At 39.4% G+C, this 27,425-nt stretch overlaps 1 protein-coding gene across 1 annotated transcript in view; it reads right to left on the bottom strand.

Annotated features, from left to right (window-relative positions):
• Positions 1-27,425, bottom strand: part of SHROOM4 (shroom family member 4) — a 250,480-nt gene that overhangs the window by 134,101 nt on the left and 88,954 nt on the right. The window contains exon 2 of the mRNA XM_087859655.1: positions 5,780-5,931. Within this exon, the coding sequence (XP_087715781.1) occupies positions 5,780-5,931 (152 nt within the window). The remainder of the gene's footprint in view (positions 1-5,779; positions 5,932-27,425) is intronic.

Here is a 27,425-nt window from a genome sequence, read left to right as displayed (position 1 = left end):
TTTATTTTTTTGAAATTTTTTTTTGAATCTGTATTTTAGATTTATCTATGTGGCAACACTTTGGCAGACAGATCTGAGACAGCTGAGAGGCTACTGAAGTAGTCCAGGAGTGAGATGATGAGGGCCTGAACCAGGCAAAAGCAGTGGAAATGGAGAGAAGAGAATAAATTCTAGAAGTGTCTAAAAGGTAAAATTAACATGGCTTAATGAGGAGAGCAAGAAGTAAAAAATGACTCAGGTCATTGGATGGCTAGGTGGATGAAAGTACCACCAAGGGCTATTGGAAGGAGAGAGAGTTTTATAAGCTAGATAATGAATTCAGATTTATACACATTGCACTGTATTTACTGTTGGGTTTTCCTGTGCAGGTTTTTACCAGGCCACTGTACATATGAATTTGGGGGACAGATTAGAGCTAGAGAGACAGTTATGAGCACAGACATGGTTTTCAAACCATGAATGACTGTAGTTGCTCAGATTCAGCAAGTAGAGTAAGGAGAGTCATAGGCCACGATGATTAAAGGAGACTGAAAGAATAGGAGAAAATGTTTAAGGCTTAGCTGTAAAGAGAATGGAGTATGAGAAAGCTAAAAGGAGAAGAGGTTGCTGTCAGAGAGGTGAATTTAGTCTTTCACAATGGATTCCTGAAAATTAATCCTTAATGCCTCAAGGCAGTGGTTCTCAAACTATAGGCTTTTTACCTGGAAAGGTTGTTAAAACACAGTTTTGTTTTGTTTTGTTTTGTTTTACCATATACATCCTCTTTCTTTCATACACATTTCTTCTTAAGGCCATTCCTAAGAATTTTATGTGTTTGGTTGCTATCGTGAATGCAATGTATTTCTGCTAATAGCTCCAAATTGGTTATTCTGGTCTACTGTTCTTTTAAATTAAAGCACCACCCCCAGAGTTTTGATTCAGCAGGTCTCTGGTGGTGCCCAATAATTTGCATTTCTAGCAACTTCCGAAGTGATGCTCACCAGTGAGAACCATGGCCCTAAAGCATCCATTTTATGCAGTGAATTAACTTCTTTTTTAATGCATCTAGAATGCTCCTAGTTGTGTATCATCCTTGGGGATAGTAAGATAATAGACACTCAACTTATTTTCTTTGTTTTGTGATTCAGATAAGGAACCCTGTCAGCAAGACTGGAAGGTGACAGAGTCTGTGAGAGCAGAGATGTTATGTCATTCATGATCGATTCACCAGATTCTAGCATAGGTTAAACATTCGATTAATATATGTTGACTGAAAGATTGCAAGGTCCGTAGTACAGTTGGAAGAGTGAGTTGCTGATATAGAGGGTTTACTGCTGAAGTTATGATCAAGGACCCATAAGACTAAAGTTTGTGATCCTATACAAGGACAATAAAAGCTTTCAGTATGACAACATGAATTGAGGTAGGGAAAATGATGGTGAAGCAGGTGCCAAAGTATAAAATGGAAATGGGAGAATGACCTGAAGGCTGATAGAGGACAGTGGTAGGGAAAGGAAAATGATATAGCCTGCATGTTGAATTTCAAAAGTGAAGGGACTTTGCATGAGGATGGAGGAATAATGCTTTGGAAGTTTCTATAGAGAGCATGCCTAATCCAGAGCATATGAACATACCACTGCCCATTAAATTGTGTCTTGCCCTGAGACTTTACCCACTCCATCAAAAATCATTTTTACACATTTTCTCTCTCTGGATAGTTCTATAATTTTTTTTTTTTTTTACCATATACATCCTCTTTCTTTCATACACATTTCTTGTTAAGGCCATTCTTGAGAATTTTATGTATTTGGTTGCTATTGTGAATGGGATATATTTCTGCTAATAGCTCCCAATTGGTTATTCTGGTCTATTGTTATTTTAAATTAAATTCTAGCATCTTTGACCTACCCCTTGAACTGGTTGTAATACCTTACAGTTCCCTCATTAATTAAATAAAATATTTAACATATGTTCATTTTTTATATCATTATGAGAGTTAAGATTTTTACCTTTTAAAAATTATCTTTTGGGGCACCTGAGTGGCTTAGTCAGTTAAGTGTCTGCCTTAGGCTCAGGTCATGATCTCAGGGTTGTGGGATCGAGCACTGCTTCGGGCTCTCTACTCCCTCTCCCTCTGCCCCTCCCCACCACTTGTGCTTGCTGTCTTGCTCTCTCTCAAATAAATGAATAAAATCTTCTAAAAATTACCTTTTAACGTTTGCAATGAATTGTTATTATACAATATTATTGAAGTAGATTTTATAGAATTCATTTATAGGTATTGCATCTAAGTTCGCAAACTGAAGAGAATATTCTTTTTGGAATAGTCTGTTGGATATTGGTATCAGAATGATGCTAGTTTCAAAATCAATGTGAATAACTCTGCAAGATTTTCAATTCTATAACAATGTGAATATTCCTAGAAAATTTAAAGGAACTCACTGATAAAAAACATCTGGCCCTAAAGTATTTTTGGAAGTTTCTCTTTGATAATTGTTTTCAATGTTTCTAGTTACAGGCCCATTTTATTTTGAACTTCTTATTAATGGTTGGTGTTTAACATTTTATTAGATATTTCAAATTTGCTGAGATTTTCAAATTTACTAAGGTACAATTATAGTAGTTTCCTATAATTTAAGAAAAGTTCTTTATATTTGTTGTTCTATTCCATTTATCATTTAAATTTTATTTATAATTTATCTTTGTTTTCTTAATTAAATTTGCTAGAGGCTTATCTACTTAATTCATCTCCCCATAAAAACAACATACCCCTAGGCTTCAAATTATATTGGATTCTTAATCATGTTATTTCATTCTTCATTTTTAATAATGAAATATTTAAGGTTATGAATTTACTTCTGAATATTGCTCTCAAAGTTTTGACAAGTCGTGATCTCATTTTTGTTATTTTTTATTAGTCTGCTAGTATTTCTTTTGGCTAATACTTGCATATAAATGTGTTCTGAAAGATTAAAGCAGTGGAAGACTTTTGTTCAAATTTGTTTCTAAATTTGTAGAAGTTTTACATTGTCATCAGAGAACAGGGCAAGGATGATTTCTACTTATAAGAGTATGCAAAGATTTTCTTTGTGGTATACCATATGATCTCTGAATATTTGAAAGAGGGTGTATTCACTGTCAATAAAATATAATTTTTGATATTAATTAAATCTGACGAATTGTGTTTTTCAAATATTCTAAGTACTTATTTTTTTGCTCTACTTTATCTGTCATAGTTTAATTGTATGAGTCTTCCATATAGACATTTCTATAATTTTTCTTCTTGTATTACAAATAATCTTTTCTTCAAATATTTGGATGTAAAAAATGTTTCATGAATATAATATCCTTAAAATGGTTTGTATCTTCTATCAGTATAAAATAAATCTCGTGGGACCGACAAGATTGTATGGTTATCGTTCCTGTTTTGTTTTGTTTTGTTTTGTTTCCAAATAGATAAGTGACATGATCAGATGCCTTATTTGGAGAATGGATTGATGAGAAGGAGGTGAGACCAAAAGATGAGAAGCCAGTGGAAAGACTCAGAATAGTCCAGGTAAGAAATCATGAGTGATTGGATGAAGACAAAGGCTGCAGAGAAGTTTATAGCAAGTAGAATCATTAAGACTTGGAATTACTTAGTTGAAGGGGATTGGGACAAGTGAGAAGAGCTGAGGGTTAACACCTGATTTCTGACTTAGTTGACCATTATCTAAAAGGTAATGTAGGAGAAAGAGCTGGTGTGGCTTTTCAGAATAGGCCATTTTCTAAAGTTCTTTTTTCTCATTATATTCATTACAAAGGACTCGAGTCCAGACCTAAAGCTCACTGTTGAATCTTTGCCAATGGACTGCTTACTCAAACCAAAGTCTACCTTAGTATAAAACACTAGGCTAAATATTAAATTTCAGGGGATCACGTTTCATTTATGTGCTAAGAGCTCCTTTATAAATTTGAGGAACCATTTGGACTAAGAAAGAGGGAATAAATACCTGATAATACCATTCCTGGGGTAATCCATACATGAAGGTGAAGTTTTCCACAAGAGGGCAGCATCACCTAATAAATTATGTCATTGAGCGCCTCTTCCACTAGGCATTGGGGGAGGCTGAAAGGGTAGACAGTATAGGATCAGGGAGCCATAGGACCTGCCGCACCATGAAAACCAAAGGGCCCTACTATCTCCAAGGCCATAATTAGAGCCACTCCTAAGTGACTGGTAGTGACAGATGTTGCTACAGCAGGAACAAAGAGAACATGGTACTCACCAAGGGAGGATGAGTAGGTGACAGCCAGATACTCTCATTCTTATGACTGGCTCAGAAACCACTAGGAATGGTGTCTACATTCCCTCCAAGTGGTGGCATCTCTGTATAACCCGTATCTCCCAGGGAACTTTATGTCATGTTGAAATCTTTGTCACCTCTAATGGTTTCTTTGCAAATCATGTGCTGTACAGTTCTGATGTTCTCCTTATTTAATGTTTAGTTACTCTAATTATGCTTTTCTTATATCCCAGGGAAAGGAATGGGAATGAAATTCCTTGAGAACCTGGTAAGTGAAAGGTATTTTACATACATTGCCTCATTTAATAACCACAATAATGCCATTATATAGGAACTATATGTGACAGAACTAGGCAGCACCATACATGGGTCTATCTGACTCTAAAGCAAAAATTACCAAGCTACCTCTCCAAGAAGCCTTATTTAAAACCTAAATCACAACCGATTCAAGATTGAGTCAGTGGCAATGTCTCTGTTGTACAAGGCATTACTTAACAGGTCACATCCATGTAGGATTACGGGAAGATGCTTTAAAAATATTTTTTTCTAGTAAAAATAATTAAGATGGAGAAGCTCGGGCTCGTGTATAGGGTAAAGGAAACTTACAGAAGGGAGAAGTACGAGCTCCAGTAGCACAGAGCAAAGATACAGCAGCAAAATGGAAGAAGCCATATGGAAAGCTCACCAATAAGCAAATGTGTAAAGGCAGCAGAACAACTATGCCCAAATATGTCCTTGCCTTCCTTCTGCTTTGGCCACTCCACTTATCTGGAATGCCTTTCTCCTCCTGATGGCTTATTTGTCCAATTCTGCCCACCCTTTAGATCAAATTCCACTTCCTCTATGAACTCTTACCCTACCAACCTCTTCTGAAGTACTCTCTCTTTCTCTTGAATTCTAATAGCAATTTCTGTCTGGACAAGCCATTTGACAATCACCCTTCAGCCTGTGAAATCTCCTTTATTGCTTTTTTCCCCAAAATATATTGCTAATTAATTTGTCACACATGTGTCTCTTCTCCCCCATTTGACTGTATTCTCCTCAAGGGCAGGATTTCTCAAAGAGTTTGCCACAGCTTCCAGAATGCCTACTGCGGCTGGTAGTAGGGTCTCTTTAAATCTATGTGGTTGATTTAAATAAAAACTTGAAAAAATAAATCTCTGTGGTTGAACAGGGGTACCCTGTTATGAAGGAGACAGAAAACACCAGGTTAGGTAGGCCCTTGGTGTATATGGAGTCATTTACTTCTCTCGGTAGCAAATAAGGAGACTGAGTCTTGCAGATATAAAATAAATTTAACCAGAGTGACACAGGTAATATGTAGCAGTGTTATGATTTGAACCAAGGACCTTTTCTTCTATGCCATTCTGCTTCAGTTGTCTGCAAAACTCTGTTCATGTGAAATACCTTTCTTTGATGATGTTTAGAGATATAACTCTATTGAGGCTTTAGTATCAACCAAGTGGTTTCAGTGGCCCCTATTCCTTATAGCAGCAAATCTCCATGTACCTTACCTCCTGACAATCAGCTTGAGGATCCGGAAGGAGCCTTTGATGAGGATGAGGGCCTCTTGGCGGGAACCATACAGTGGAGTGCCATTGATATTCACCAGCTCATCACCAGTCCTCATCTTCTGGGACAAGGCTGCCTTGCCCCCATCTTCAATCTGTGTTGCAGAGAACAAAACAGAAAGCAGGTGGTGAGATGACTCCTTACCCGAAATTCTATTTCCTGGTTCCTCCCAACCTCAGAGCCACTAGTAGTACTGGCAGAAGGCTCCAGGAAGCTCCAGGAAACAGCTAAGAAGCTGATCACAGGCTAGTATTTACTAAGGCCAACCTTGGGCAAACCCTTGAGGAAGGAGGCCATTTAATGCCGAAACCATGCAATCTGTGCTCTGGAGGAATCCACCTCTGTCTGAGGAGACAAGCACTTCTAAATGAGAGTGATGTTTGGGAGGAACGTGACAGTGTGAGCTGAAGTAGCAGCATAGCATAGCAAAACGTAAAAACAAATTAGATCCAGAAGAGACAGGCTCCAGCAAAATGACCTTTGGCAAGCCCTTTCTTATCTTTGGGCAGCCTTTGAAGTCTGATAAAGTTGAGTTTGAATCTTGGTTCTAGTGCTTCCTAGCTGAGTGACCCCGAGCAAGTTATCTGACATCTTTGTGTCTCAATTACCCGATAGGGGAAGTATAATAACAAGAGTACCTACCTCACAGGGTTGTCAGCATAGGGAATATCTAGGAGCATTTAAGTCCTCAATAAACGTGAGCTCTGACAATTATAGCAAGGGAGCTGACTCTGAAGACCTTGAGCTTCCGGCTCAAAATTATGTGAGTGGAATTGTGAATTCAAAAGATACAAGGGATGTACAAAGTAACTGATCTTTTATCTATGTCTTTTCAACAAGTGCCTAGTATGGTGCTTCTAGGGTATGGAACACAGTGGGCATTCACCAAAATCTGGAAACATGGGTGTTCACTGTACCATCACAGCCTACAGAATTTCCATTGACCAGGGCATTCTTGGCAAGAAGGTAGTCAGGCTGGAGGGCATAGAAAGGAAAGGCAGAAGTAATAGCAGGTGGTAGGCAAAAGAAAAGCAAAGCAGAATGTCCCCCATGGGTCCTCGATTACGGCTACTTTTATGTCTAATATTCCTTGTACCACAAAGGTGAGTTCTACGTATTAGGACATCAATTCCATCCATGGTGGTAGGAGTCATCTCAACCATCCATTAATCATTCCTCAAATTTTTAGTGACTTTCTACACAGGCCAGTATGCTAAGTGCTAGAGATAAAGAAATGAACAAAGCACACATAGCTCCCAGCCTCAAGGTTAGGTTACTGTCTGAAGTTCATATGTCCACAGACATGGTTAGATGAAAAAAATAAAAAAAAGGTCCACCCCACTGATGAATCAGGAAGAGATGTTTGTTTTCCTCCTAGGGACAAGGAAGGTAAGGATGATTAAACCATGCAATCCTTAGGGAAAGACAAATTCTAAGTGGGGCAACCAAAGGCTGGTCTTGCTGTAGGTGTTTTAACATTTCTACTCTTCTTCCAATCTTTTTCTCAGTCTTTTATAGAATCCCTCCAATCTATCCCTCACCATGCAAGTTGGAATATTGCTGAGCTTTAGGTTGGCCGGCTCATGTGCAATTTGGCAGTTGAGACCTCCTGAGTGCAGAGAAAAATGTTAATTCAGGATTTTAAAAATCCCATCAAATAAATTGAAATTCTAAGTTAAATCACAGACTATTATTAAATTTATTGCTGTTAACCCAACAGTTTTTTTTAATTAACCTTTGTCTGACAAATCATAGGTTAGCCAAGTGACATTGAATATATATATACCCTTGTTCCAGTACCTGGGCCACCACTCAAGATAAAACAAGCCAATATTGGTAAATGGGGAACAACTCTCAGCAAATTAATTAAGATCACATTCTTATTTCCATTGTCATTATCATTATTACTTCACAGTCACTGCTGCCTGCTGCCAAAAAAAAAAAAAAAAAAAAAGAAAGAAAGAAAAAAGAAAAAAGAAGAAAGCAAAGTGCTGTACTTGAATTTCAGAAGTTCTATTTGAATTACTCATTCCTTTGGCATCCACAGAGGGCCCTCAGCATCAGCAGGACTTTCAACAGGCATCAGCCATCTAAAAGGGCTTCCTTAGGCTAACAAAGAGCCACAAACAGGAGCCTAACTAATGAATGCTAATAGATTTTTCCGGTTGATGTACATTAGTCTTAATTCACTCTACCCATTTTTTATTCATACAACTCAATTATCCATATTACTGTTACCAATAGCAAGTCTCCCCTTCAATATGTGTTGATATTAAGTACCACCTCAAGTTAATTAAGCACTTCGTTACATCAACTAGATCTCTGTTTATTCTAGGCCAGAAAATGAAAGGGGGGAACCTTTTAAACAAAAGTGGTTACTTATTGCTGCAGCAAAAGCTTAAGCGTTTTGCATTCCCTACTGCCATCAGGGCTGCCACTGAGTCCTTGCAGGGACTCTTTCCTGGACTACAGCCTCAGGCTGACTATGAATGCCCCTTTTCTTTTTTTTTTTTTTAAGATTTCATTTATTTATTGAGAGAGAGAGAGAGCAGGAGGAGGGAAGGGCAGAGGGAGAGGGAGACTCTCCAACAGACTCCCCGCTGACATGGAGCCGGATGTGGGGCTCGATCCCATAACCCTGAGATCATGACCTGAGCCGAAACCAAGAGTCAGACACTTAACCGACTGAGCAACCTGGGTGTCCCTCATGCCCCTTTTCTGTTTCCTGCCCCTTCTCAGTCACTAGCAGCCTCCTCCTTGGGACAGATGTGTTGAGTGTAATGATACCGTTTTAGCACAAGTGCAAGAACTTGCAGACAACAAACCAGTAAATTATGGGCACCTGGCACAGTCCCAGGATCCAAATGGGTCCAGATCAGGAAATGAAACTCCATTTGATTAAAGGTCCCTTGCACTATACTCCAAAACTAGCCCTTTCCCAGACCCAGGGCATTTACTGGGCTATGCAACTGATTCCTTCTTACTTCTGACTTTTTAATGCTTTTAAAAATTATTGTTCACTAGTCTTTCCTGCACTCCACCTCTAGATTCCAGCACGTCTTCATTTATTGTTTTGCCTTCTGACAGCCAGTTCTCCAGGTCAGTGGCTCAACGACACATTTGTTTATATAGAAGATAAAGCAGCTGCTCACTTTCCTATCAAGGAAAAGGAATGAAAAGGAAAGGAAGGGAAGGAGAGAGGGAGGGAGGGAAGAAGATGTGTGTATTCTTTTATAAAACGTTTTCTTTCCCCTTTCCACTGCCCCATGTACAAGTCCAGCTGAGGCCCAGGAATGGTGTGAATCAACAAACTTGTTGAGAATAATAACATGCCCTGCTTGAGGACGGCTGTATAGCATCATTTGATGCTGCGCATTCAGTAAGGCTAGTCAACTTCCCAGCTCTTCCTGAATCAGACTTTTAGGGTGGCTTTCTTGTTTCATTTCAAGTGTTGTGAATTCTCAGATTGTACCCAGACGCACTGGAATGTCAGTATAAACACACATCACAAAGCCCAATGTAAACGATGGTTAACTTATGTGTCATTTTGGTTTATCCAAGTGATTGCTGGGCTAAGCAGTGAGTGGCCCAAGTAATTGAAAATGGATTGCATAAAGGTCATATAACCAAAAGCCAGCTGGTGCCTGGAAAATTGGGAAGAGCTGATTGACCTTGGATAAGTCTCTTTCCCCTCTTGCGGCTTCTTTTACCCTTACTGGTAAAAGGTAGGGGGGTCTGAATAGATGATCTCTGAGGGTCTTGGAGCTCTGACATTCAGTGACCTGTGAACAGTTAACAAAATCATGCATTATCCTTCTGCTGACACAGTAATCCCCGCTTTTTGCCCCATTATACTTTGTCTTCACCCATGTTTCACTCCTTCAAAACTGACTTATTAACATCCATCTCTCATTTCCCTGTGGTCTTTATCCATTGTTTTGGACTGGTCCATCAAGGCTGGAACACTTAAAAAAGCACAGTTGGGACCCAGAGAGAAAGAGATTCCTGAAGCCCCATTTTGTGCTAATGAGCTAGCGATCTGGAAATTTTTGATGGATCTCCAATGAAGCATGAAGTGCTCTGATAGCTGTCAACAAAGTGACAAGCTAGCCCCTTGAGAGTAAAAGCAAAGAAAAATGGACTTAACAACACTTACAGGCTTTCTAGCAGTAGCTTTTATTTAGTCCGATACTAGCAGATACTTGCTTGGGGCTTTTGAATAAACTTGGGAGATATGAGAAAGTGAAGGAAAGAAAAGTTAAATAAGGTTTAGCTTGAAGAAAAATGTAGTCAGCAGGAGAAACATCATCTGCAACAATAACCAACAAGTACTGAAAGCTTATTATAATAGTGTAAGAGCCGCATTAAAAATCAATGGCATGATTGTGAATACCTCAGCTTGCTACAAGAAATTTATTGGAAAAAACAGGCATTGACTGAAACTTTCCTGGCCAGTTCTAAGAGCCTCTGGCCAAATTACCAGCCCACACTCCTACCTTGACCAGCTTGTCTATAGTCTAAGTAGGCAAACAACAGAGTTAATTGTTTAAATTGATTTATTTTTTGCAAATAGATAGAAAAGGTCCACCCGGAATGGTAGTCGTATTGCTTAAAAAAAACAGAACATCGTCTGAATGTCTTCTTACCACCCTTTAAAAGATTTCCAAGTTTTTAGTAACATTCTCGACACCCCTTCACAGCAATTCGGTCTTTCTGGGGAATCAACTGAGGGAAAATGTAGAGAGGGAGATAAAGCTGGATTTAAGAAGTCTGACTGTGAGGGAGGAGGATCAGCAAATACTAGATCAAGTCTGTGCTTATTCTGAAGCTTAGTTTGAAACCTTAAGCAGACCACAGTTTGGGGACTGTTTCTGATCTGCCGTCTCTCCCGTGTTGGTATCCCTTAGAATCTGATGCTAGCAGAGATTAATCAGAGTGCCCTGGACAGGGAAGACAGAGGCTTTGAAACTTCTGCAATCTCTTTGCCATGGCTTTCAACAGTCTGCCCTAACTTTTCTGTCTTAGCAATTCTCTCCCTTCAAAATCCCTCTCAAATCTCCAAAGTAGTTTAGATTAGAAAAATAAGAAACTCCGTTATTCCTCACCTTCCCTACATTACCCAAAGCAAAACGGAAAACAAAACCTGTCTCTTACACGAGAATCCAAAAACCACCACCAGTAACAAAGATGTAAGTGGGCCTGGTTCTATGTGGTAATCCCTGTATGCAGATAGCTTGAGGAGGTGGACACCAAGGGAGGAGATACACTTTCATTCTACCAGCTAAGAAACAGATGCTCAAATCCTACATAGGGCTGCCCCAGAGTGTCAAGTTCTGTGGATCAGGCCCATGGTTTCCCCAGATCTTGGACCAGTGGAACTATGCTGTGCTCCAAAGCATGACCTATCCCTATAGACAGTGCCTTTCTCCCCAGCTGCTTAATCACCATCTAGTTAACTAATCCTCACAACAAAGGTCCTCTAAGCACCGATCATTAAATTTCCCTAGGGATTAGCCCAAGTCGAATGCTAAGTATCTTTGCCAAAAATTCATTCCAGAGCCAAGCTCAGTTCTAGGAATCTGGTGATGAGGAAAGGAGTAGAGAATCAAAAACACTGTACCCCACAACACCAACCGAAAGCAAGTTATCATCAGTGACTCCTACCAAGTCAGATTATTCTGCTGTCTACATAAATCAAGTAAGGGGGAACAAACATCACTGTGCAAGAATAACCTCGGGGCGCGGGGGCGGGGGCGCCTGGGTGGCTCAGTCGTTAAGCGTCTGCCTTCGGCTCAGGGTGTGATCCCAGTGTTCTGGGATCAAGCCCCATATCAGGCTCCTCCGATGGGAGCCTGCTTATTTCTCTCCCACTCCCCTTGCTTGTGTTCCCTCTCTCGCTGGCTGTCTCTCTCTCTCTGTCAAATAAATAAAATCTTAAAAAAAAAGAGTAAGCTCAGGGCTTCTTACATTATCAGCAAATATGCTCATTGGGGTCCCGTTCACAGTTTGTCAACTCGAGCCATCTATTTACACTGAAGTCTTTTGCTGATATTATCAGTGTTCATCAAAAATGTCAGCTTTTGGTGGTTTAGAGCAATGATCTCCAAAGCAGGGTGGATCTATACCCCAAACTATGCACAAGATGATCCACTGGAAGAGGACATATTTGAACTTGTTTATATTTACATTTCTCTAAAATAATTCAAAAGTCAAACATTATTAATATTTAATATTAATATTAATAATGTGGTAGTAAATTGTAACATTCATAAATAAAATTACATGTACCAGGGACACATACTCAAGACATTTTTGCTGGTGTACATTTTTACTAAAACTTTTCTCCAAATCATAGACTTAAATGAGAGGGCTAAAACCAAAAGACTTGAGGAAAACATGAGAATATCTTTGTCACCTTGAGGTGGGCCAAGATTTCTTTTTTTTTTTAATTTTTAAATTTTTTATTTAAATTCAATTAATTAACATATAATGTATTATTAGTTTCAGAGGTAGAGGTCAGTGATTCATCAGTCTTATATAATACTCAGTGTCCATTACAACATGTGCCCTCCTTAATGTCCATCACCCAGTTACCCCAACACCCCCACCCCCTCCACTCCAGCACCCCTCAGTTTGTTTCCTATGATTAAGAGTCTCTTATGGTTTGTTTCCCTCTCTGATTTTGTCTTGTTTTATTTTTTCTTCTCTTCCCCTATGATCCTCTGCTTTGTTTCTTAAATTCCACATATGAGTGAGATCATATGATAATTGTCGTTCTCTGATTGACTTATTTTGCTTAGCATAATACCCTCTAGTTCCAACCACATCATTGCAAATGGCAAGATTTCATTTTTTTTATAGCTGAGTGGTATTCCATTATATATATATATATATATATCACATCTTCTTTATCCATTTATCTGTCAATGGACATCTGGGCTCTTTCCATAGTTTGGCTATTGTGGACATTGCTGCTATAAACATTGGAATGCAGGTGCCCCTTCAGATCACTACATTTGTATCTTTGGGGTAAATACCTAGTAGTGCAATTGCTGGATCACAGGATAGCTCTATTTTCAACTTTTTAGAGGAACCACCATACTGTTTTCCAGACTGCTGCACCAGTTTGCATTCCCTCCAACAATGTAAGAGGGTTCCCCTTTCTCTGTATTCTCACCAACATCTGTCATTTTCTGACTTGTTAATTTTAGCCATTCTGATCAGTGTGATGTGATATCTCATTATGTGGGTAAAGATTTCTTGGACAGGATATAAAAAGCAATAACCATGAAAGAAAGAGTGCTATATTAGAGTTCATCAAAATAAAAAATATATTATATTCATCAAAAATGTCACTAAAAAGTGAAAAGGCAAGTCACAGACTAGGAAAAAATATTCATAATACATATATCTGACAAAGGATTTGTATCCAGAATATGAAAAGAACTCCTACAAATCAATAAGAAAAACACAACCAATTAACAATTGGCAAAAGACTTGAACAGGCACCTCACTAAAGATAGCCAAATGCCCAGTAGACATATGAAAAGGTACTCAATATCACTTTTCATCAGAGAAATGCAATTTAAAATCACAGTAAAATATCAGTACACATCCACTAGAATACTTAAAAAGACTGAAAATACCGTGTATTGGCAGGAACATATAACATTTGAACTCTACATTGCTGGTGGGAGTATAAAATTGTATAGCCACTGCAGAAGTCTGTACACCCTCTGTCAAACCCAGAAATTCCACACTTAGGTATACCCAAGAGAAAGAAGTGCAGGTGTCCACAAAAAGATGTGATAGGATATCTTTTAGATTTATTTTTTAATATTTTATATATTTATATATTTTATTTTTAGCTTTATTCATAATAGACAACAAATAAGAACAACCCCAATGTCCATCAAAACACACAGATTACAAGAACTTGGGAATATGGCAGAGTAGGAGGACCCTGGGCTCATCTTATCCCACATTTACAACTAGAAATCATATGCATCCAAGTCAATAAACAGGAGAGTGATCTGAAGACTGGCAGAACAAACTCCACAACAAAACATAGAGAAGAAGCAACATCTGAGAGATTAGGAAGGTCGTAAAGGCAGAGGGAGGTTGACTGCAGGAAGGAGGGAGCTATGTGTAAGGAGAAGGAGAGAAATGGGCACTCGCACCAGGAAGCACACATGGGGAACACTAATACCCATAACATTCGGCTTTAAAGACCAGGGGGATGAATTCTGTGAGTTTGCAAAACCAGTGGAACTGGGAGCCTGGAGCTTTAATAGTCAGCTGACTCAGCACTGGGCTATCGGGGAGGACTAATGATAGCTGGGTTGCTGACTTAAAGACACAGTGACAGAAAAACAGCAGTTTACAAAAATGCTGGGGGCAAATGGGAGACAGATCTGTTCATATTGATTTCAGAGCAAGTTGGGGGACTTTCCTGAAAATGGGTGAGTTGGCAGCCATGATTTTCTTCCCCCACTCCCCAGCCGAAACACAGAGACAGGTGTTTGAGGGAGGGCTGCACAGATACTTGTAGCCTGGGCTCAGGGCAATTATTTTTAAAGCTGTGCGCATGCCCCACCCAGCTGCTGGACGCAGAGTGGCCACTGCATGCCCTGCCCAGCCCTTGTACCATGCCCAGCCACATGCCCCCAGCCACCATCATACACTGCACCTACCTTCAGCCCCCAGGCACCACAGTGCTTCAGGGGATCTGGCAGAGGACTAGTGGCCCAATGTAAATTATACTAACAAGGCTGACCCACTCGCAAGTTCCTTGGAGGGCATGCCCCCCCCAACCCAGAGCTGGCCTGCCTGGGTCACACTAACACCAAAGAGGGCAAGCACAGCCCACAATAGGCAGAGAATCAGTACAGAAGATTGCACTGAAAGGAAAAGTGACTCAGACACAACAGCAGGGTGTAAACCACATACATAGGATATTCTCCTGAACTGCCAGGTTCTGGTGGACAAGGGATACTGCAAAGCATGGCACTCCAGGATCTCTTCTTCATAAAGTCACCACTTTAGAGACAGTGCTGATGTTCTTAACACACAGAAACAGACACAGAGAGGCAGACAAAATGAGAAGACAGAAAAAATTTATCCCAAATGAAAAAACAGAACAAGGCAACAGCCAGAGATCTGGGCAAAACAGATATAAGTAACATGCCTGATAGAGACTTTAAAGCAATGATCATAAGGATACTCACTGGACTTGAAAAGAGTGGAAGACATGAGAGAGACCCTTAACACAGAGTTAAGAATAACATAGCAGAGATAAAGGGCTTAAAAAACAAAATGAGAAACAGGCTTGATGGAATGAATAGCAAGATAGAAGAAGCAGAGGAAGGAATTAGTGACTTAGAAGACAGAGTAATGGAAAGTAATCAAGTTGAACAAAAGTGAGAAAAAAGACCTACCCAAAATGAGAATAGACTCAGGGAACTCAATGACTCCATGAAACATAACAACATTCACATTATAGGAGTCCCAGAAGAAGAAGAAGAGAGAGAAGACAGCAGAAAATTTATTTGAAGAAATAACAGCAGAAAACTTCTTTAATCTGGGGACGGAAACAGACATCCAGATCCAGGAGGCACAGAGAACTCCCCATCAAAATCAACAGAAGCAGGACAACACCCAGACATAATTAAAATGGCAAAACATAGTCACGAAGAAAAAAATCTTAAAAGCAGCAAGAAAAAGAAGACAGTTATATACAAGGGAAAGCCCATAAGGCTAGCAGGAGGTTTTTCAACAGAAACTTAGCAAGCCAGAAGGGAATGGTATGATAGATTCAAAGGGCTGCATGGCAAAAATCTGCAGCCAAGCATAGTCTATCCAGCAAGGCTATCATTCAGAATAGAAGGAGTGATAAAGAGTTTGCCAGATAAACAAAAACTAAAGGAGTCTGTGACCATTAAACCAGCCCTGCAAGAAATATTAAAGGGGACTCTAAGTGGAAAGGAGACACCAAAAGTGACGGTATAGAGGTAGGAAACACAAAAACGCTAAAAATGATTATTTCTGTAAAAAATCAGTCAAGGAACTCACAAAAAAGGATACAAAATATAATAACATATACCTAAAAGGTGGGGAGGAGAGGAGAAAAGAATGGGTTCAAACTTAAATGACCATCAACTGAATATAGACTATTATATTCAGAAAAGGTTATATACAAAATTAATGGCAACCACATATCAAAACCCATTAATAAATAGGCAAAGAATAAAGAGAAAGAAATCCAAATATATCACTAAAGAAAATCAGCAAACCATGAAAGAGAAAAAGAAAGGATCAGAGAAAAACCGAAATAACCATAAAACAGGTAATAAAATGGCAATAAAGACATATCTATCAATAATTACTGTGAATGCAAATGGACCAAATGGTCCAATCAAGACATAGGGTGACTATATGAATATATATATATATGCATATATATATATATATATATATATATATAGAGAGAGAGAGAGAGAGAGAGAGAGAGAGAGAGACTCATCTATATGCTGCCTACAAGAAACTCATTGTAGACCTAAAGACACCTACAGATTGAAAGTACGAGGATAGAGAAACATCTGTCTTACATTTGGATGTCAACAGAAAGCCGGAGTACCAATACTTATCAGACAAAATCAACTTTAAAACAAAGACTGTAATAAGAGACAAAGATGGACACTATATGATCATAAAAGGGACAATCCAACACGAAGATATAAGAATTGTAAATATTTATGCACCCAACATAGGAGCACCCAAATACATAAAAAGGTTAATAACAAACATAAAGGAACTAATTGATAATAATACAATAATATTAGGGGACTTTATCACCCCACTTACATCAATGGACAGATCATCCAAACAGAATATCAACAAGGAAACAATAACTTTGAAAGACATACAGGAACAGCTGAACTTAACAGATATATTCAGAACATTCCATCCTAAAACAGCAGAATACACATTCTTTTCAAGTGCACATGTAATATTCTCCAGCAAAGATCACATATTAACCCACAAAACCAGCCTCAACAAATTCAAGAAGCTTGAAGTCATAGCATGCACCTTTTCTGACCACAATGCTGTGAAACTAGAAGTCAACCACAAGAAAAAATCTGGAAAGACCACAAATACATGCAGGTTAAACAACATGCTACAAAAACAATGAATGGGTCAACCAGGAAATCAGAAAAAATATAAAATTACATGGAAACTAATGAAAATGAAAACACACAGTCCAAAACCTCTGGGATACAGCAAAAGCAGTTCTAAAATGGAAGTTTATAGGAATACAGGTCTATCTCAAGAAGCAAGAAAAAATCTCAACAACCTAACCTCACATCTTAAGGATCTAGAAGAAGAACAACAAACAAAACAAAACCAGCAGAAAGTAGGAAATAATAAAGATTAGAGCAGCAATAAGTGATATAGAAACTAAAAGAACCTCAATAGAACAGATTAATGAAACCAGGAGCTGATTCTTTGAAAAAAATTGATAAAATTGATAAACCCCCATCCAAACTTATCAAGAAATAAAGAGAAAGGACTCAAATAAAATCACAAATGAGAAAGGAGAAATAACAACCAATGCCACAGAAATACAGCCAATCATAAGAGAATATTACGAAAAACATGTGCCAACAAATTAGACAACCTAGAAAAAATGGATAAATACCTAGAAACATATAAACTACCAAAACTGAATCAAGAAGAAATAGAAAATTTGAACAGACTGATAACCAGCAAAGAAATTGAATCAAGAATCAAAAATCTCCCAACAAACAGAAATCGTGGACCAAACGGCAAATTCTACCAAACATTTAAAGAAGAATTAATACCTATTCTTCTCAAAGTATTCCAAAAAATAGAAAAGGAAAACTTCCAAATTCATTTTATGAGGCCAAACAATACCCTGATACCAACACCAGATAAAGACACCACTAAAAAAGAAAACTACAGGCCAATATCCCTGATGGGTATAGATGCAAATATTCTCGACAAAATACTAACAAACCAAATTCAACAATATACTACAAAAATTACTCACCACAATCAAGTGGGTTTTGTTTCTGGGTTGCAAGAGTGGTTTAATATTCACAAATCAATCAACATGATACATCACAACAGGGAGAGAAAGGATGAGAGCCCCATACGGTTATTTCAATAGACACAGGAAAAGCATTTGACAAAGTACAACATCCGTTTATGATAAAAAAAGAAAAACACAAAACCTCAACAAAGTAGGTTTAGAGGGAACATACCTCAACATAATGAAGGTCATATATGAAAATCCCACAGCTAACATCATCCTCAATGGAGAAATACTGAGAGCTTTTCCCCTAAGGTTAGGAACAAAGTACAGATGTCCACTCTCACTACTTTTATTCAACATAGTTCTGGAAGTTCTAGCCACAGCAATCAGACAACAAAAAGAAATAAAAGGAATCCAAATTGGTAAGGTTATAGAAAACCCAAAAGACTCCACTAAAAAACTGCTAGAACTGATAAATTAATTCAGTAAAGTAAGAGGATACAAAAATCAATATATAGAAATCTACTGCATTTCTAAACACCAATAGTGAATCAGTAGATAGGCAAATTAAGAAAGCATCCCATTGACAACGGCGCCAAAAATAATAAGATACCTAGGAATAAACCTAACCAAAGAAGTGAAAGACCTGTACTCTGAAAACTAGAAAACACTGATGAAAGAAATTGAAGATGACACAAAGAAATGGAAAGACATTCCATGCTCAAGGATTGGAAGAGCAAATATTGTTAAGTGTCTATACTACTGAAAGCAATCTACACATTTAATGTAATCCCAATCAAAATACCAACAGCATTTTTCACAGAACTAGAACAAACAATCCTAACATTTGTGTGGAACCACAAAAGACCCTGAAAAGTCAAAGCCACCTTGAAAAAGAAAAGCATCACAATTCCAGACTTCATGTTATATTACAAAGCTGTATTAATCAAAACAGTGTGATACTGGCACAAAAACAGACACATATATCAATAGAACAGAATAGAAAACCCAGAAATGAACCCACAACTACGTGCTCAATTAATCTTCAACAAAGCAGGAAAGACTATCCAGTGGGAAAAAGACAGTATCTTCAAAAAATGGTCTTAGGAAAACTGGACAGCAACATGCGAAAGAATGAAACTGAACCCTTTTCTTACACCACCCACAAAAATAAATTCAAAATGAATTAAAGACCTTAATGTGAGACCTGAAACCATAAAAATCCTAAAAGAGAACAGAGGTGGTAACTTCTTTGACATTGGCCATAGCAACTTCTTTCTAGATATGTCTCCCGAGGTAAGGGAAACAAAAGCAAAAATAAACTATTGGGGCTTCATCAAAATAAAAAGCTCCGCACAGCGAAAGAAACAGTCAACAAAACTAAAAGGTAACCTACAGAATGGGAGCAGATATTTGCAAATGACACTGATAAAGGGTTAGTATCCAAAATATACAAAGTACTTACAAAACTCAACACCCAAAAACCAAATAATCCAATTATAAAATGTGCAGAAGAAATGAACAGACATTTTCCCAAAGAAGACATACAGATGGCCAACAGACACATGTAAAGATGTTCATCATCACTTATCATGAGGGAAATACAAATCAAAACTACAATGAGATATAGCTTTACACCTGTCATAGTAGCTAAAATCTGTAACACAAGAAACAATGGGTGTTGGCAAGGATATGCAGAAAAAGGAATATATGTGCACTGTTGGTGGGAATGCAAACTGGTGCAGCCATTCTGGAAAACAGTGTGGAGGTTCCTCAAAACCTTAAAATTAGAACTACTTTATGATCCAGCAATTGCACTATTGAGTATTTACCCAAAGAACAAGAACACTAATTCAGAGCTATATGTGCCCCTCTATGTCTATAGCTGCGTTATTTACAATAGCCAAGATATGGAAGTAGCCCAAGTGTCCATCGAATGATGAATGGATAAAGAAAAAGTGATATATATATGAATATTCATTACTCAGCCATGAAAAAGAATGAAATCTTGCTACTTGCAATGACATGGTTGGAGCTAGAGAGTATAATGCTAAGTGAAATAAATCAGACAAATACCATCTGATTTCACTCATATGTGGAATTTAAGAAACAAAAGCAAAGGGAAAAACAAAGGTGAGAGAGAAACTAATCAAGAAACAGACCCTTAATTATAGAAAACAAAGTGATGTTACCAGAGGGGAGGGAGATGGACAGATGGGTGAAATAGGTGATGAGGATTAAGGACACACCTGTATTGATGAGCCGAGGGTGATGTATGGGACTGTTGAATTACTATATTGTACACCTGAAATGAATATAACACTGTATGTTAACTGGAATTAGAATAAAAACAAAAAAAAAGACACATGCACAAAATGGCATACTACACAGCAATTAAAAATAACAAGGTATTGATATATGCAAGAAATTGGATGAATCTCAAAAATATTAAGCTGAGTGAAAGAGAACAGACTACAATACATACTGTGTGATTCCATTCACATGTAGGTCAAGAACAGGCAAAGCTAATCTCTGTTGATAAAACTCAGAATATTGCTTATCTCTAGAGTGGGTGTACTGAATGTAAAGGCACATGAGCATTATTTTTAGCAGTGCTGGAAATGTTTTACATATTGATCTGGGTGCTGATTACCTGGAACTATACATATCTAAAAATTCATCAAAATTTTTTTATTTTACTGTGTGTGTGTATTATTCCTTAACTTAAGAATTTCAAAATTAAGACCACTAGATTACAGATTATATTTCTAAGGTAGAGACCAGCAACCAGGCACATACTCAACCAGGCACAACCAGTTTTCACATACTCATCGCTTTAATCAAGGCAGAGCATTTCACTTTAAAGGGTAATCCTGCGCAATAGGGCTATAATTTGAGTGCCCCCATTGTTCCTCTCTGCTTTGAGACAGTGTTCATCAGGTGAATGATTTCAGGAGGAAATGAAAATGAAGACAAACACTTCATTCTTTTTATCTGCTAACTGGTAAAGGTGAAGAGTTTTTTTTTTAATCACCAACTAATTTCTATCTTGACATATTGTAAAAATGGAATCAACCCCTTATCTAATCTTGGAGCCATCTACTTCTGCTCTGCCTGTTTATCCCAGATATGCCTCTTTCTTGTGGTCCTCAGAGTTCCTAATACCCACTCTGAGAAGCAGAACTTCTGATCAGCCCACGACCACACCAGCAATTACGTCTTCTCCTGGCATCAACCATTATTGCCTCCTATTGGATTGCCTATGCTTCTTGGCTGGCTGTCTACTAAACTATGAATTTCAGTGGTACAAGTGAGCAAAGAACCTTGCAAAGCTGACGTAATAGAGAGTTCAGGGAGGACTGGGTGCAAGAAGGTAGAGGAAAGGTTATGGTAGTATGTTAAAGACTTTGTTCCTGACTTTTGAAAGCAGTTGCCAGCGATGGGATTCACTATATACAACCATGATGTAAGTTTCCTCGTATAGGGTTAAAGCAGTCTTAAGACAAACCAGAAAGCCCATAGGATGCCCCCCAGCATTAAGACAGCATGGCATGCAAATCTAGTGTGTGAGCTACATGGCTGGAAAGACCAAGAGTCTTTTTCATACCACCTAATATAAAACTGCTGGAAATAGGATATTCGAACTTATTGGCATTTATGAACTGTGCATCGAATGCATGTAAGAAATGCCCCAATTAAAAGAAAAATGGGCATTAAATTCCACCAGATTACTAGAGAGAGATGGAAATCATTCTACTTGGATTAACATAATCTTTATTTCTCCAGCATCAACCCATTGTTGACGTTAAAACTATTCAAGTTGATCCAAAGCATCTTTTTCACTTTACAGCTGAATGTGAATAAGTTAGATACAGCCTTTCAGCCCAAGAGGATGTGATTAACTATCCGGAATCTGAACCATCCCAAAGCCAGGTTCACTCAATAACTCATTGCTAGTTCCCTGAAGCCATTTATTTATAACCCATTATGCAAAAAGCTAAAGACAGTTTCTAAAGAGTACACATACCCAACATTAGTCATTTCTGACTGGAAAAAGACCAAAGGACTAACACCCTTCAGGAATGGGACAAAAAGCTGCCTCTGGAAACCATTCAGCCTGCTCTACTGTCTGGAAACCCCTTGCCCACCTTACTGGGCACCTGTGTGCCCTCTACCAGATGTGGACAAAGGGAAAAGGAGCTTGCTTTCTATTTTCCACAGCTGGGCCCCTGTATTCTGCTCCCAGAACATTGTTTGTCTCTGCCCAGGCCTCCTTTCCTCAGCAGTGGTTTTAATCTTTGGTCTTCACTTAGCCCTCTGAACAGTGTTTGATGAAGAAGGGGGAAGAGGGGCATTTAATTTCCTCCCATGCTTCTGTATAACTGCTATTAAAGCAAACCATTCCCACAGAAATAATCTACCAAGGTATACATGTATGTTGCAAAGGCAATAACAATAATATGCTTTACTGACCCTAGGACAAATCCAATTTTAAATTAAACTGGCACACTTACTGCTGCTTTCACATAGTGCTGCAAATCTGGGAACAAATAAGCCATCACACTGTTCTGTTCCAAGCTACTGTCCTGTTCACATGGTGACTGAGAAGTGACACATACCTATCTCTTTCCCGCTCAGCAAGATCTGTCAAATAACACAAAGCAAAACTGTGTCTCCACCGTTGAAAAAAAAAAAAAGGAGAGAAAATACACTCAATTGTTTGTGTGTTTGTGTTGGGTAGGGACTCTTACATCAGAGTGCATTTCCCTTTGCAACGCCAGGATTAGTTGGAGAAGCAAATGAATCAGGAAATGGTGGGCATTTGAGTTCAAGATCTGGGAAATCAATAAGGGTAGAGCAGCATAAAAGCCCTTCACCTGGTAGCAGGCTTGCTTTTCAGGTTGAAGCTGGACGAAAAGAAAGAACCTGAATTTTAAATTATTATTTGAGTACAGTTGACACACACCGCTACATTAGTTCCGGGTATACAAAATGGTGATTCAACAACTCAGTATGGTGTGCTGTGCTCACCAGAAGTGTAGCTACCATCTGTCACCATACGATGATGCTATTACAATAACACTGACTATATTCCTTATGCTGTGCCTTTTATTCCTGTAACTTATTCATTCCATAGCTGGAAGCCTGTACCTCCCACTCCCCTTCATCCATTTTGCCCAACCCCCCACACCCTCCTCTCTGGCAAATTTTTAGCTCCTGTCTCTGCTTGTTCCTATTCTCTAATCTTAAACACAAGGATAGAGCCCTGCACCTTCTCCCGTAATGGTTGACACCTTCTGACAGCAGACTCCACAAACCTTGGCACTGAGAGCGTTCCTCATAGCCAAGGTCACTCTGGTGCCTTTCCTCCTCCCTCCAGACTTCCTGCCTCTCCCCCTAACCACCTCTCCTGAGTACACACTCTCTTCCATCCACACTCCTTTCTCCCTCAGGCATCTGAGCTTGTTTTGTCTGTCTTAGCCTCTCCCCCAACCCCCACCAGTGCCTCGTCCTGGGTTTCTTCTGGGCAAACATCAAGCACGCCTATCATTAACATCTGGCACTTATGTTCACTAATTAAATCAGACAGGGAGACCAAGGAATGATTCCTACAATGTAAATAGCAGAAGATTAGAAGCACTACACAATCTGGCCATGCCTGCCTTTTGGGCCTCATTTCCTACACACACTGCAGTCATACTGAACTTTCTGTTCTTCAGAGAGGTCGAACCCATCCTCATCTAGGACCTTTGCACTTGCTGTTCTCTCTGTTGAGAACATTCTTTGTCTAGGTCCTTATGTAGCTCCTTTCATCATGCAAGTGTCAGATCAAATGCTATCTCCTCAGAGAGGCCTTCCCTGACCACCAGGATAAAGTCATACTCTTCTCTTTCCCCAACCCTGATCCCCATCATTCTCCATCACATTATTTTATCTTCTTCATAGATGTTATCATTTTACGTTATCACATTTATTTCTGTGTATGTTTACTTTCTGTCAGGATACTTGCATTATAGTGGTAAAGACAGTCACACTATCTTTTTATAGTTTTGCTTCTGGCACCTTAGAAAACAAATGTTTGTATTGAGCACACAGTAGTTGCTCAATAAATATTTGTTGAAAGGAGAATTAAAAGACTTTCAGGATATCCTCCTACTCATTTGCTGGATTCTGGACAAGAAACATTTTCACTTCACTGATCATGCAGCTGTGGTTCATGGGTGTTATGTGACTTGCCCAACATAGAGAATCTATTAGACTTAAGATATTTTCTTCTGTGTGGATGTGACAAAACATTTTTGTTTTCCTTGGGTATATTGTTACTCATGATCCTTACCTAGCAATGCAGAGTTCTGGTTAAAGAAGGTCTTTAAGTCTCCACGCCCCCATTTTTGTTTTTTTGTTTTTTGTTTTTGTTTTTTAAAGAGAGAGAGCACGAAAGTGCAAGCAACCAGGGTGGGGGGAGAGGCAGAGGGAGAGGGAGAGAGAGAATCTTAAGCAGGCTCCACACCCAGTGCAGAGCCTGATGTGGGGTTCAATCTCACCACCATGAGATCATGACCTGAGCCAAAATCAAGAATCTGATGCTTAATCAACTGAGCCACCCAGGCGCCCCGAGTCTCCAAACCTTTTAAAAAGCATTATTATTATTGGCTCAGAATATTCCAAAATAATTATGCTTTGAGCTAACTATCTTCCGTTGGCGGTGAATGCCCAGAGGTGACTGTTAGACTCTTAATGCGATGGGAGGAATGAAGTTTTTAAGTAAATTTAGGTGTATGGTAACAATACTTTGTATCCATCCATACATGATTCTCCTTCATTTTTAACATTCTCAGCGTGGGGAAGTTAATTTAAAACACACACAAGCCCTCACAAACAGACCATGAACACTGGGAGATTTAACTGCTCCCAGCATCTGGGAATTCAAAGTAACATCTACTCCACCTTCCTGTGTACAGACATTACAACAGGCCCTTTCAGTCTACCATCCCTGAAAATTTTAAGAGCAAATCCAGACGATGGGTTTAAACCAGATTCTAATTTGATTTAGTGCTTAGTTAACCAATTCCCTCAGACCCCTAAAAAGGTGTATGACGGCAGGGGGTGGGGGGCTCACCAATGTCTGAAAGAGAGTTTGACCTAACCCAATTTCATGTGACTATAGTTCCTTCCTTAAAGGACATTTGTTCAGTGTTTAAGTATAGTTTACTGTTTATCCCTTTGCGAGGCTTTTCATATAATCAAATTCACAAGTCAGGGGGAAAAAAATCCTTTGTCAAGGCAGGTTTCCGGATTTGGGGCTTGGAAAATATGGCCACCATGATATGACTAAAAAAGTTTAAGTAACTGTAGAGTACGCATTTGGCACTAATGGACAATAAGTGATAGGGAAGTTTTGTCAGGTCTGATTCAGATTACCTGTGGCTGCTGTGAATTATATGGAATTACACAGAGTTTAATGGTTCTCTGGCAATTTGCCTTGGCTCAGTGCCAAGGCAGCTAATGCTTCAATCAAACTGCTCTCCCCACCCCCACCCCAAGACAATTTCTGTTCCTGTCTATGTCTTGAGCGTATCTGTGATGAAGCCTTCAACGACACCCTCATACAAATGCCAACTTTTTTTTTCTTCTCTGTCACTCTCTCTTCCTCCTTTATGGCTGGATTCATTAACTGCTCCTGTAGCTTTGCTGAGACAAACTGCCTGACTAGGCTTTGTGAAGAGAAGAGCTTTTACGGTTTGATTAAAAAGGAGGAGCCAACAGTGAGAAGATGAGGACAGGAAAACACGAGTTGGCCCTATCCCTTTCCTCTGCAGTGTCATTAGCTAGATCTATTTCACCCTGATTGGCTTGGGTCTTAGACCCACGCTGCTGCATGACGTAAGATAGCAGCCGTCGCACGCTATGCAACAGCTCAGAAATACATCTCACCAAAGGCAGGTAATCCACCTGCCAAAGAGAATCCCGTTGCATGGCAAGTGACCTCCTCTCTTTAGGAACCCAACTGGCTCTGAGGTTGGGATTCTGCCACAGATCGCTGGCATCCCTTTCACGGAGTTGGTACAGTGGACAAAGGCCAAGTGCACAAACAAAAGCCAGACAAGTCCTCTGCAAACTTGCAAAACTGGCATGTACAACTCCGAGGTGCAATCATCCTGTAGATGGCAAACATTCTGGGTCCAGTTCCTCTCGTGGATCCCTATTCACCCCTGTCGCCCTCCCCATCCCCTCCTAAACTTCACTGGGAACTTCAGCACTAGCGCCTCCTGCTTTTCAGCTAAGGTGATTCCTAGCCTCCGTGTCCAGCTGATTCTAAAGTCACATTTACCGGCCTTACTAAGGAGGGAGCTCATTTTAAAGAGACTAGCTGCCATAGAACCAGCAGGAGGGAAGGGCAGAAACCACAGGATTCCTACTCTGTGCTGATTGCCGCTAACTCATTTCAGCTGCTAAGGGGAGGCCCTGTTGGGGGAGCCGGGAGAGGAAATGGGTTCCATGTACAGTCCACTTTAAATTGTTCACAATTGCGTGCTCAAAAATAGTCTCTACCAAACATTTAGCACGTCCATTAGCACAAGTCATAAAGCTTTAGGCTTTGCTGCACTGTTGGCCCAAACTGCCTAAGTTGCTTCCCTATGGCAAAGATCATTAAGTGGTTGGCAAGTCAGATACATGCGGGAAGGAAAAAGGAGCTCCAAGGATGGTTAAACCTGGGCCCAGGAAGGATGGTTTAATAGGACTTTCATGCATATAAAGAACATAGAGGGTAAGGACCAGCTGTTCTTAATTTTGACTGAAAGCAGAACAAGGGGGAAAGAAGCTGAAATTGCAATGTGAGAGACTGATGTTAGCAAGAAGGAAGAACTTCCTGCCAGAGAAGGTAGGTAAATATTAGACTGGGTGGCTGGTCAGTGAAGATTGTGGAATTTCCTTCTTTGCAGTGGCTCTTCTGTCTGGGCTATTTCTGTGTGGTCCTTCCAGAGCGTGAGAGTGGGGGTAGGGAGGGGGAGGAAGAAAGAGAGGCAGCCAGAGGTCCAATTCAGTCCTTCTCAGAATCTCGTATTTGTAATGTTTAAGGATCTATAACTGGGATCACTGAGGCTTAAAAAGAAGAAGAAGAAGAAAAGGAACAAGCAGCTTGTTGCTCATCTCAACTGTTTAGATTTACCCCAATTCTCTAGCCCTTTCCAAGAGCCAAGCTTTTGCCCTGTTCCCCACAATCTCAAGAAAGAAAGTGAAGACTAGTGTTTGGCTCCCTAGGGCCATGCATATGGGAACAATATTTTCTGAACCCAAAAGCACGACATGGTCTGACAATTATATTTATGGGGACAAAAGGACAGAATATGTGAAATCAGAGCTGTCCCAGGAAATATGGGACGTATGGTCTCCATAGCTACATATTATCTCTTTCTAAGGGTCCTGACACAGGAGGGAGTTAATTAGAACTGTGTCATGTGGTTTGGGGCCTGGGCTCTTTCCTCGTCTGTGGCAAGATCAGTTAGAACTGTGAAAAAGCCAGGGTCCTA

The sequence above is a fragment of the Ursus americanus genome, chromosome X, assembly GCF_024610735.1.
Source record: "Ursus americanus isolate L20-20 chromosome X, mUrsAme1.1.p, whole genome shotgun sequence".
Taxonomy (NCBI): Eukaryota; Metazoa; Chordata; class Mammalia; order Carnivora; family Ursidae; genus Ursus; species Ursus americanus.
Note: the sequence above shows the minus strand (reverse complement) of the source record. Positions and strands in the feature narration are given on the sequence as shown.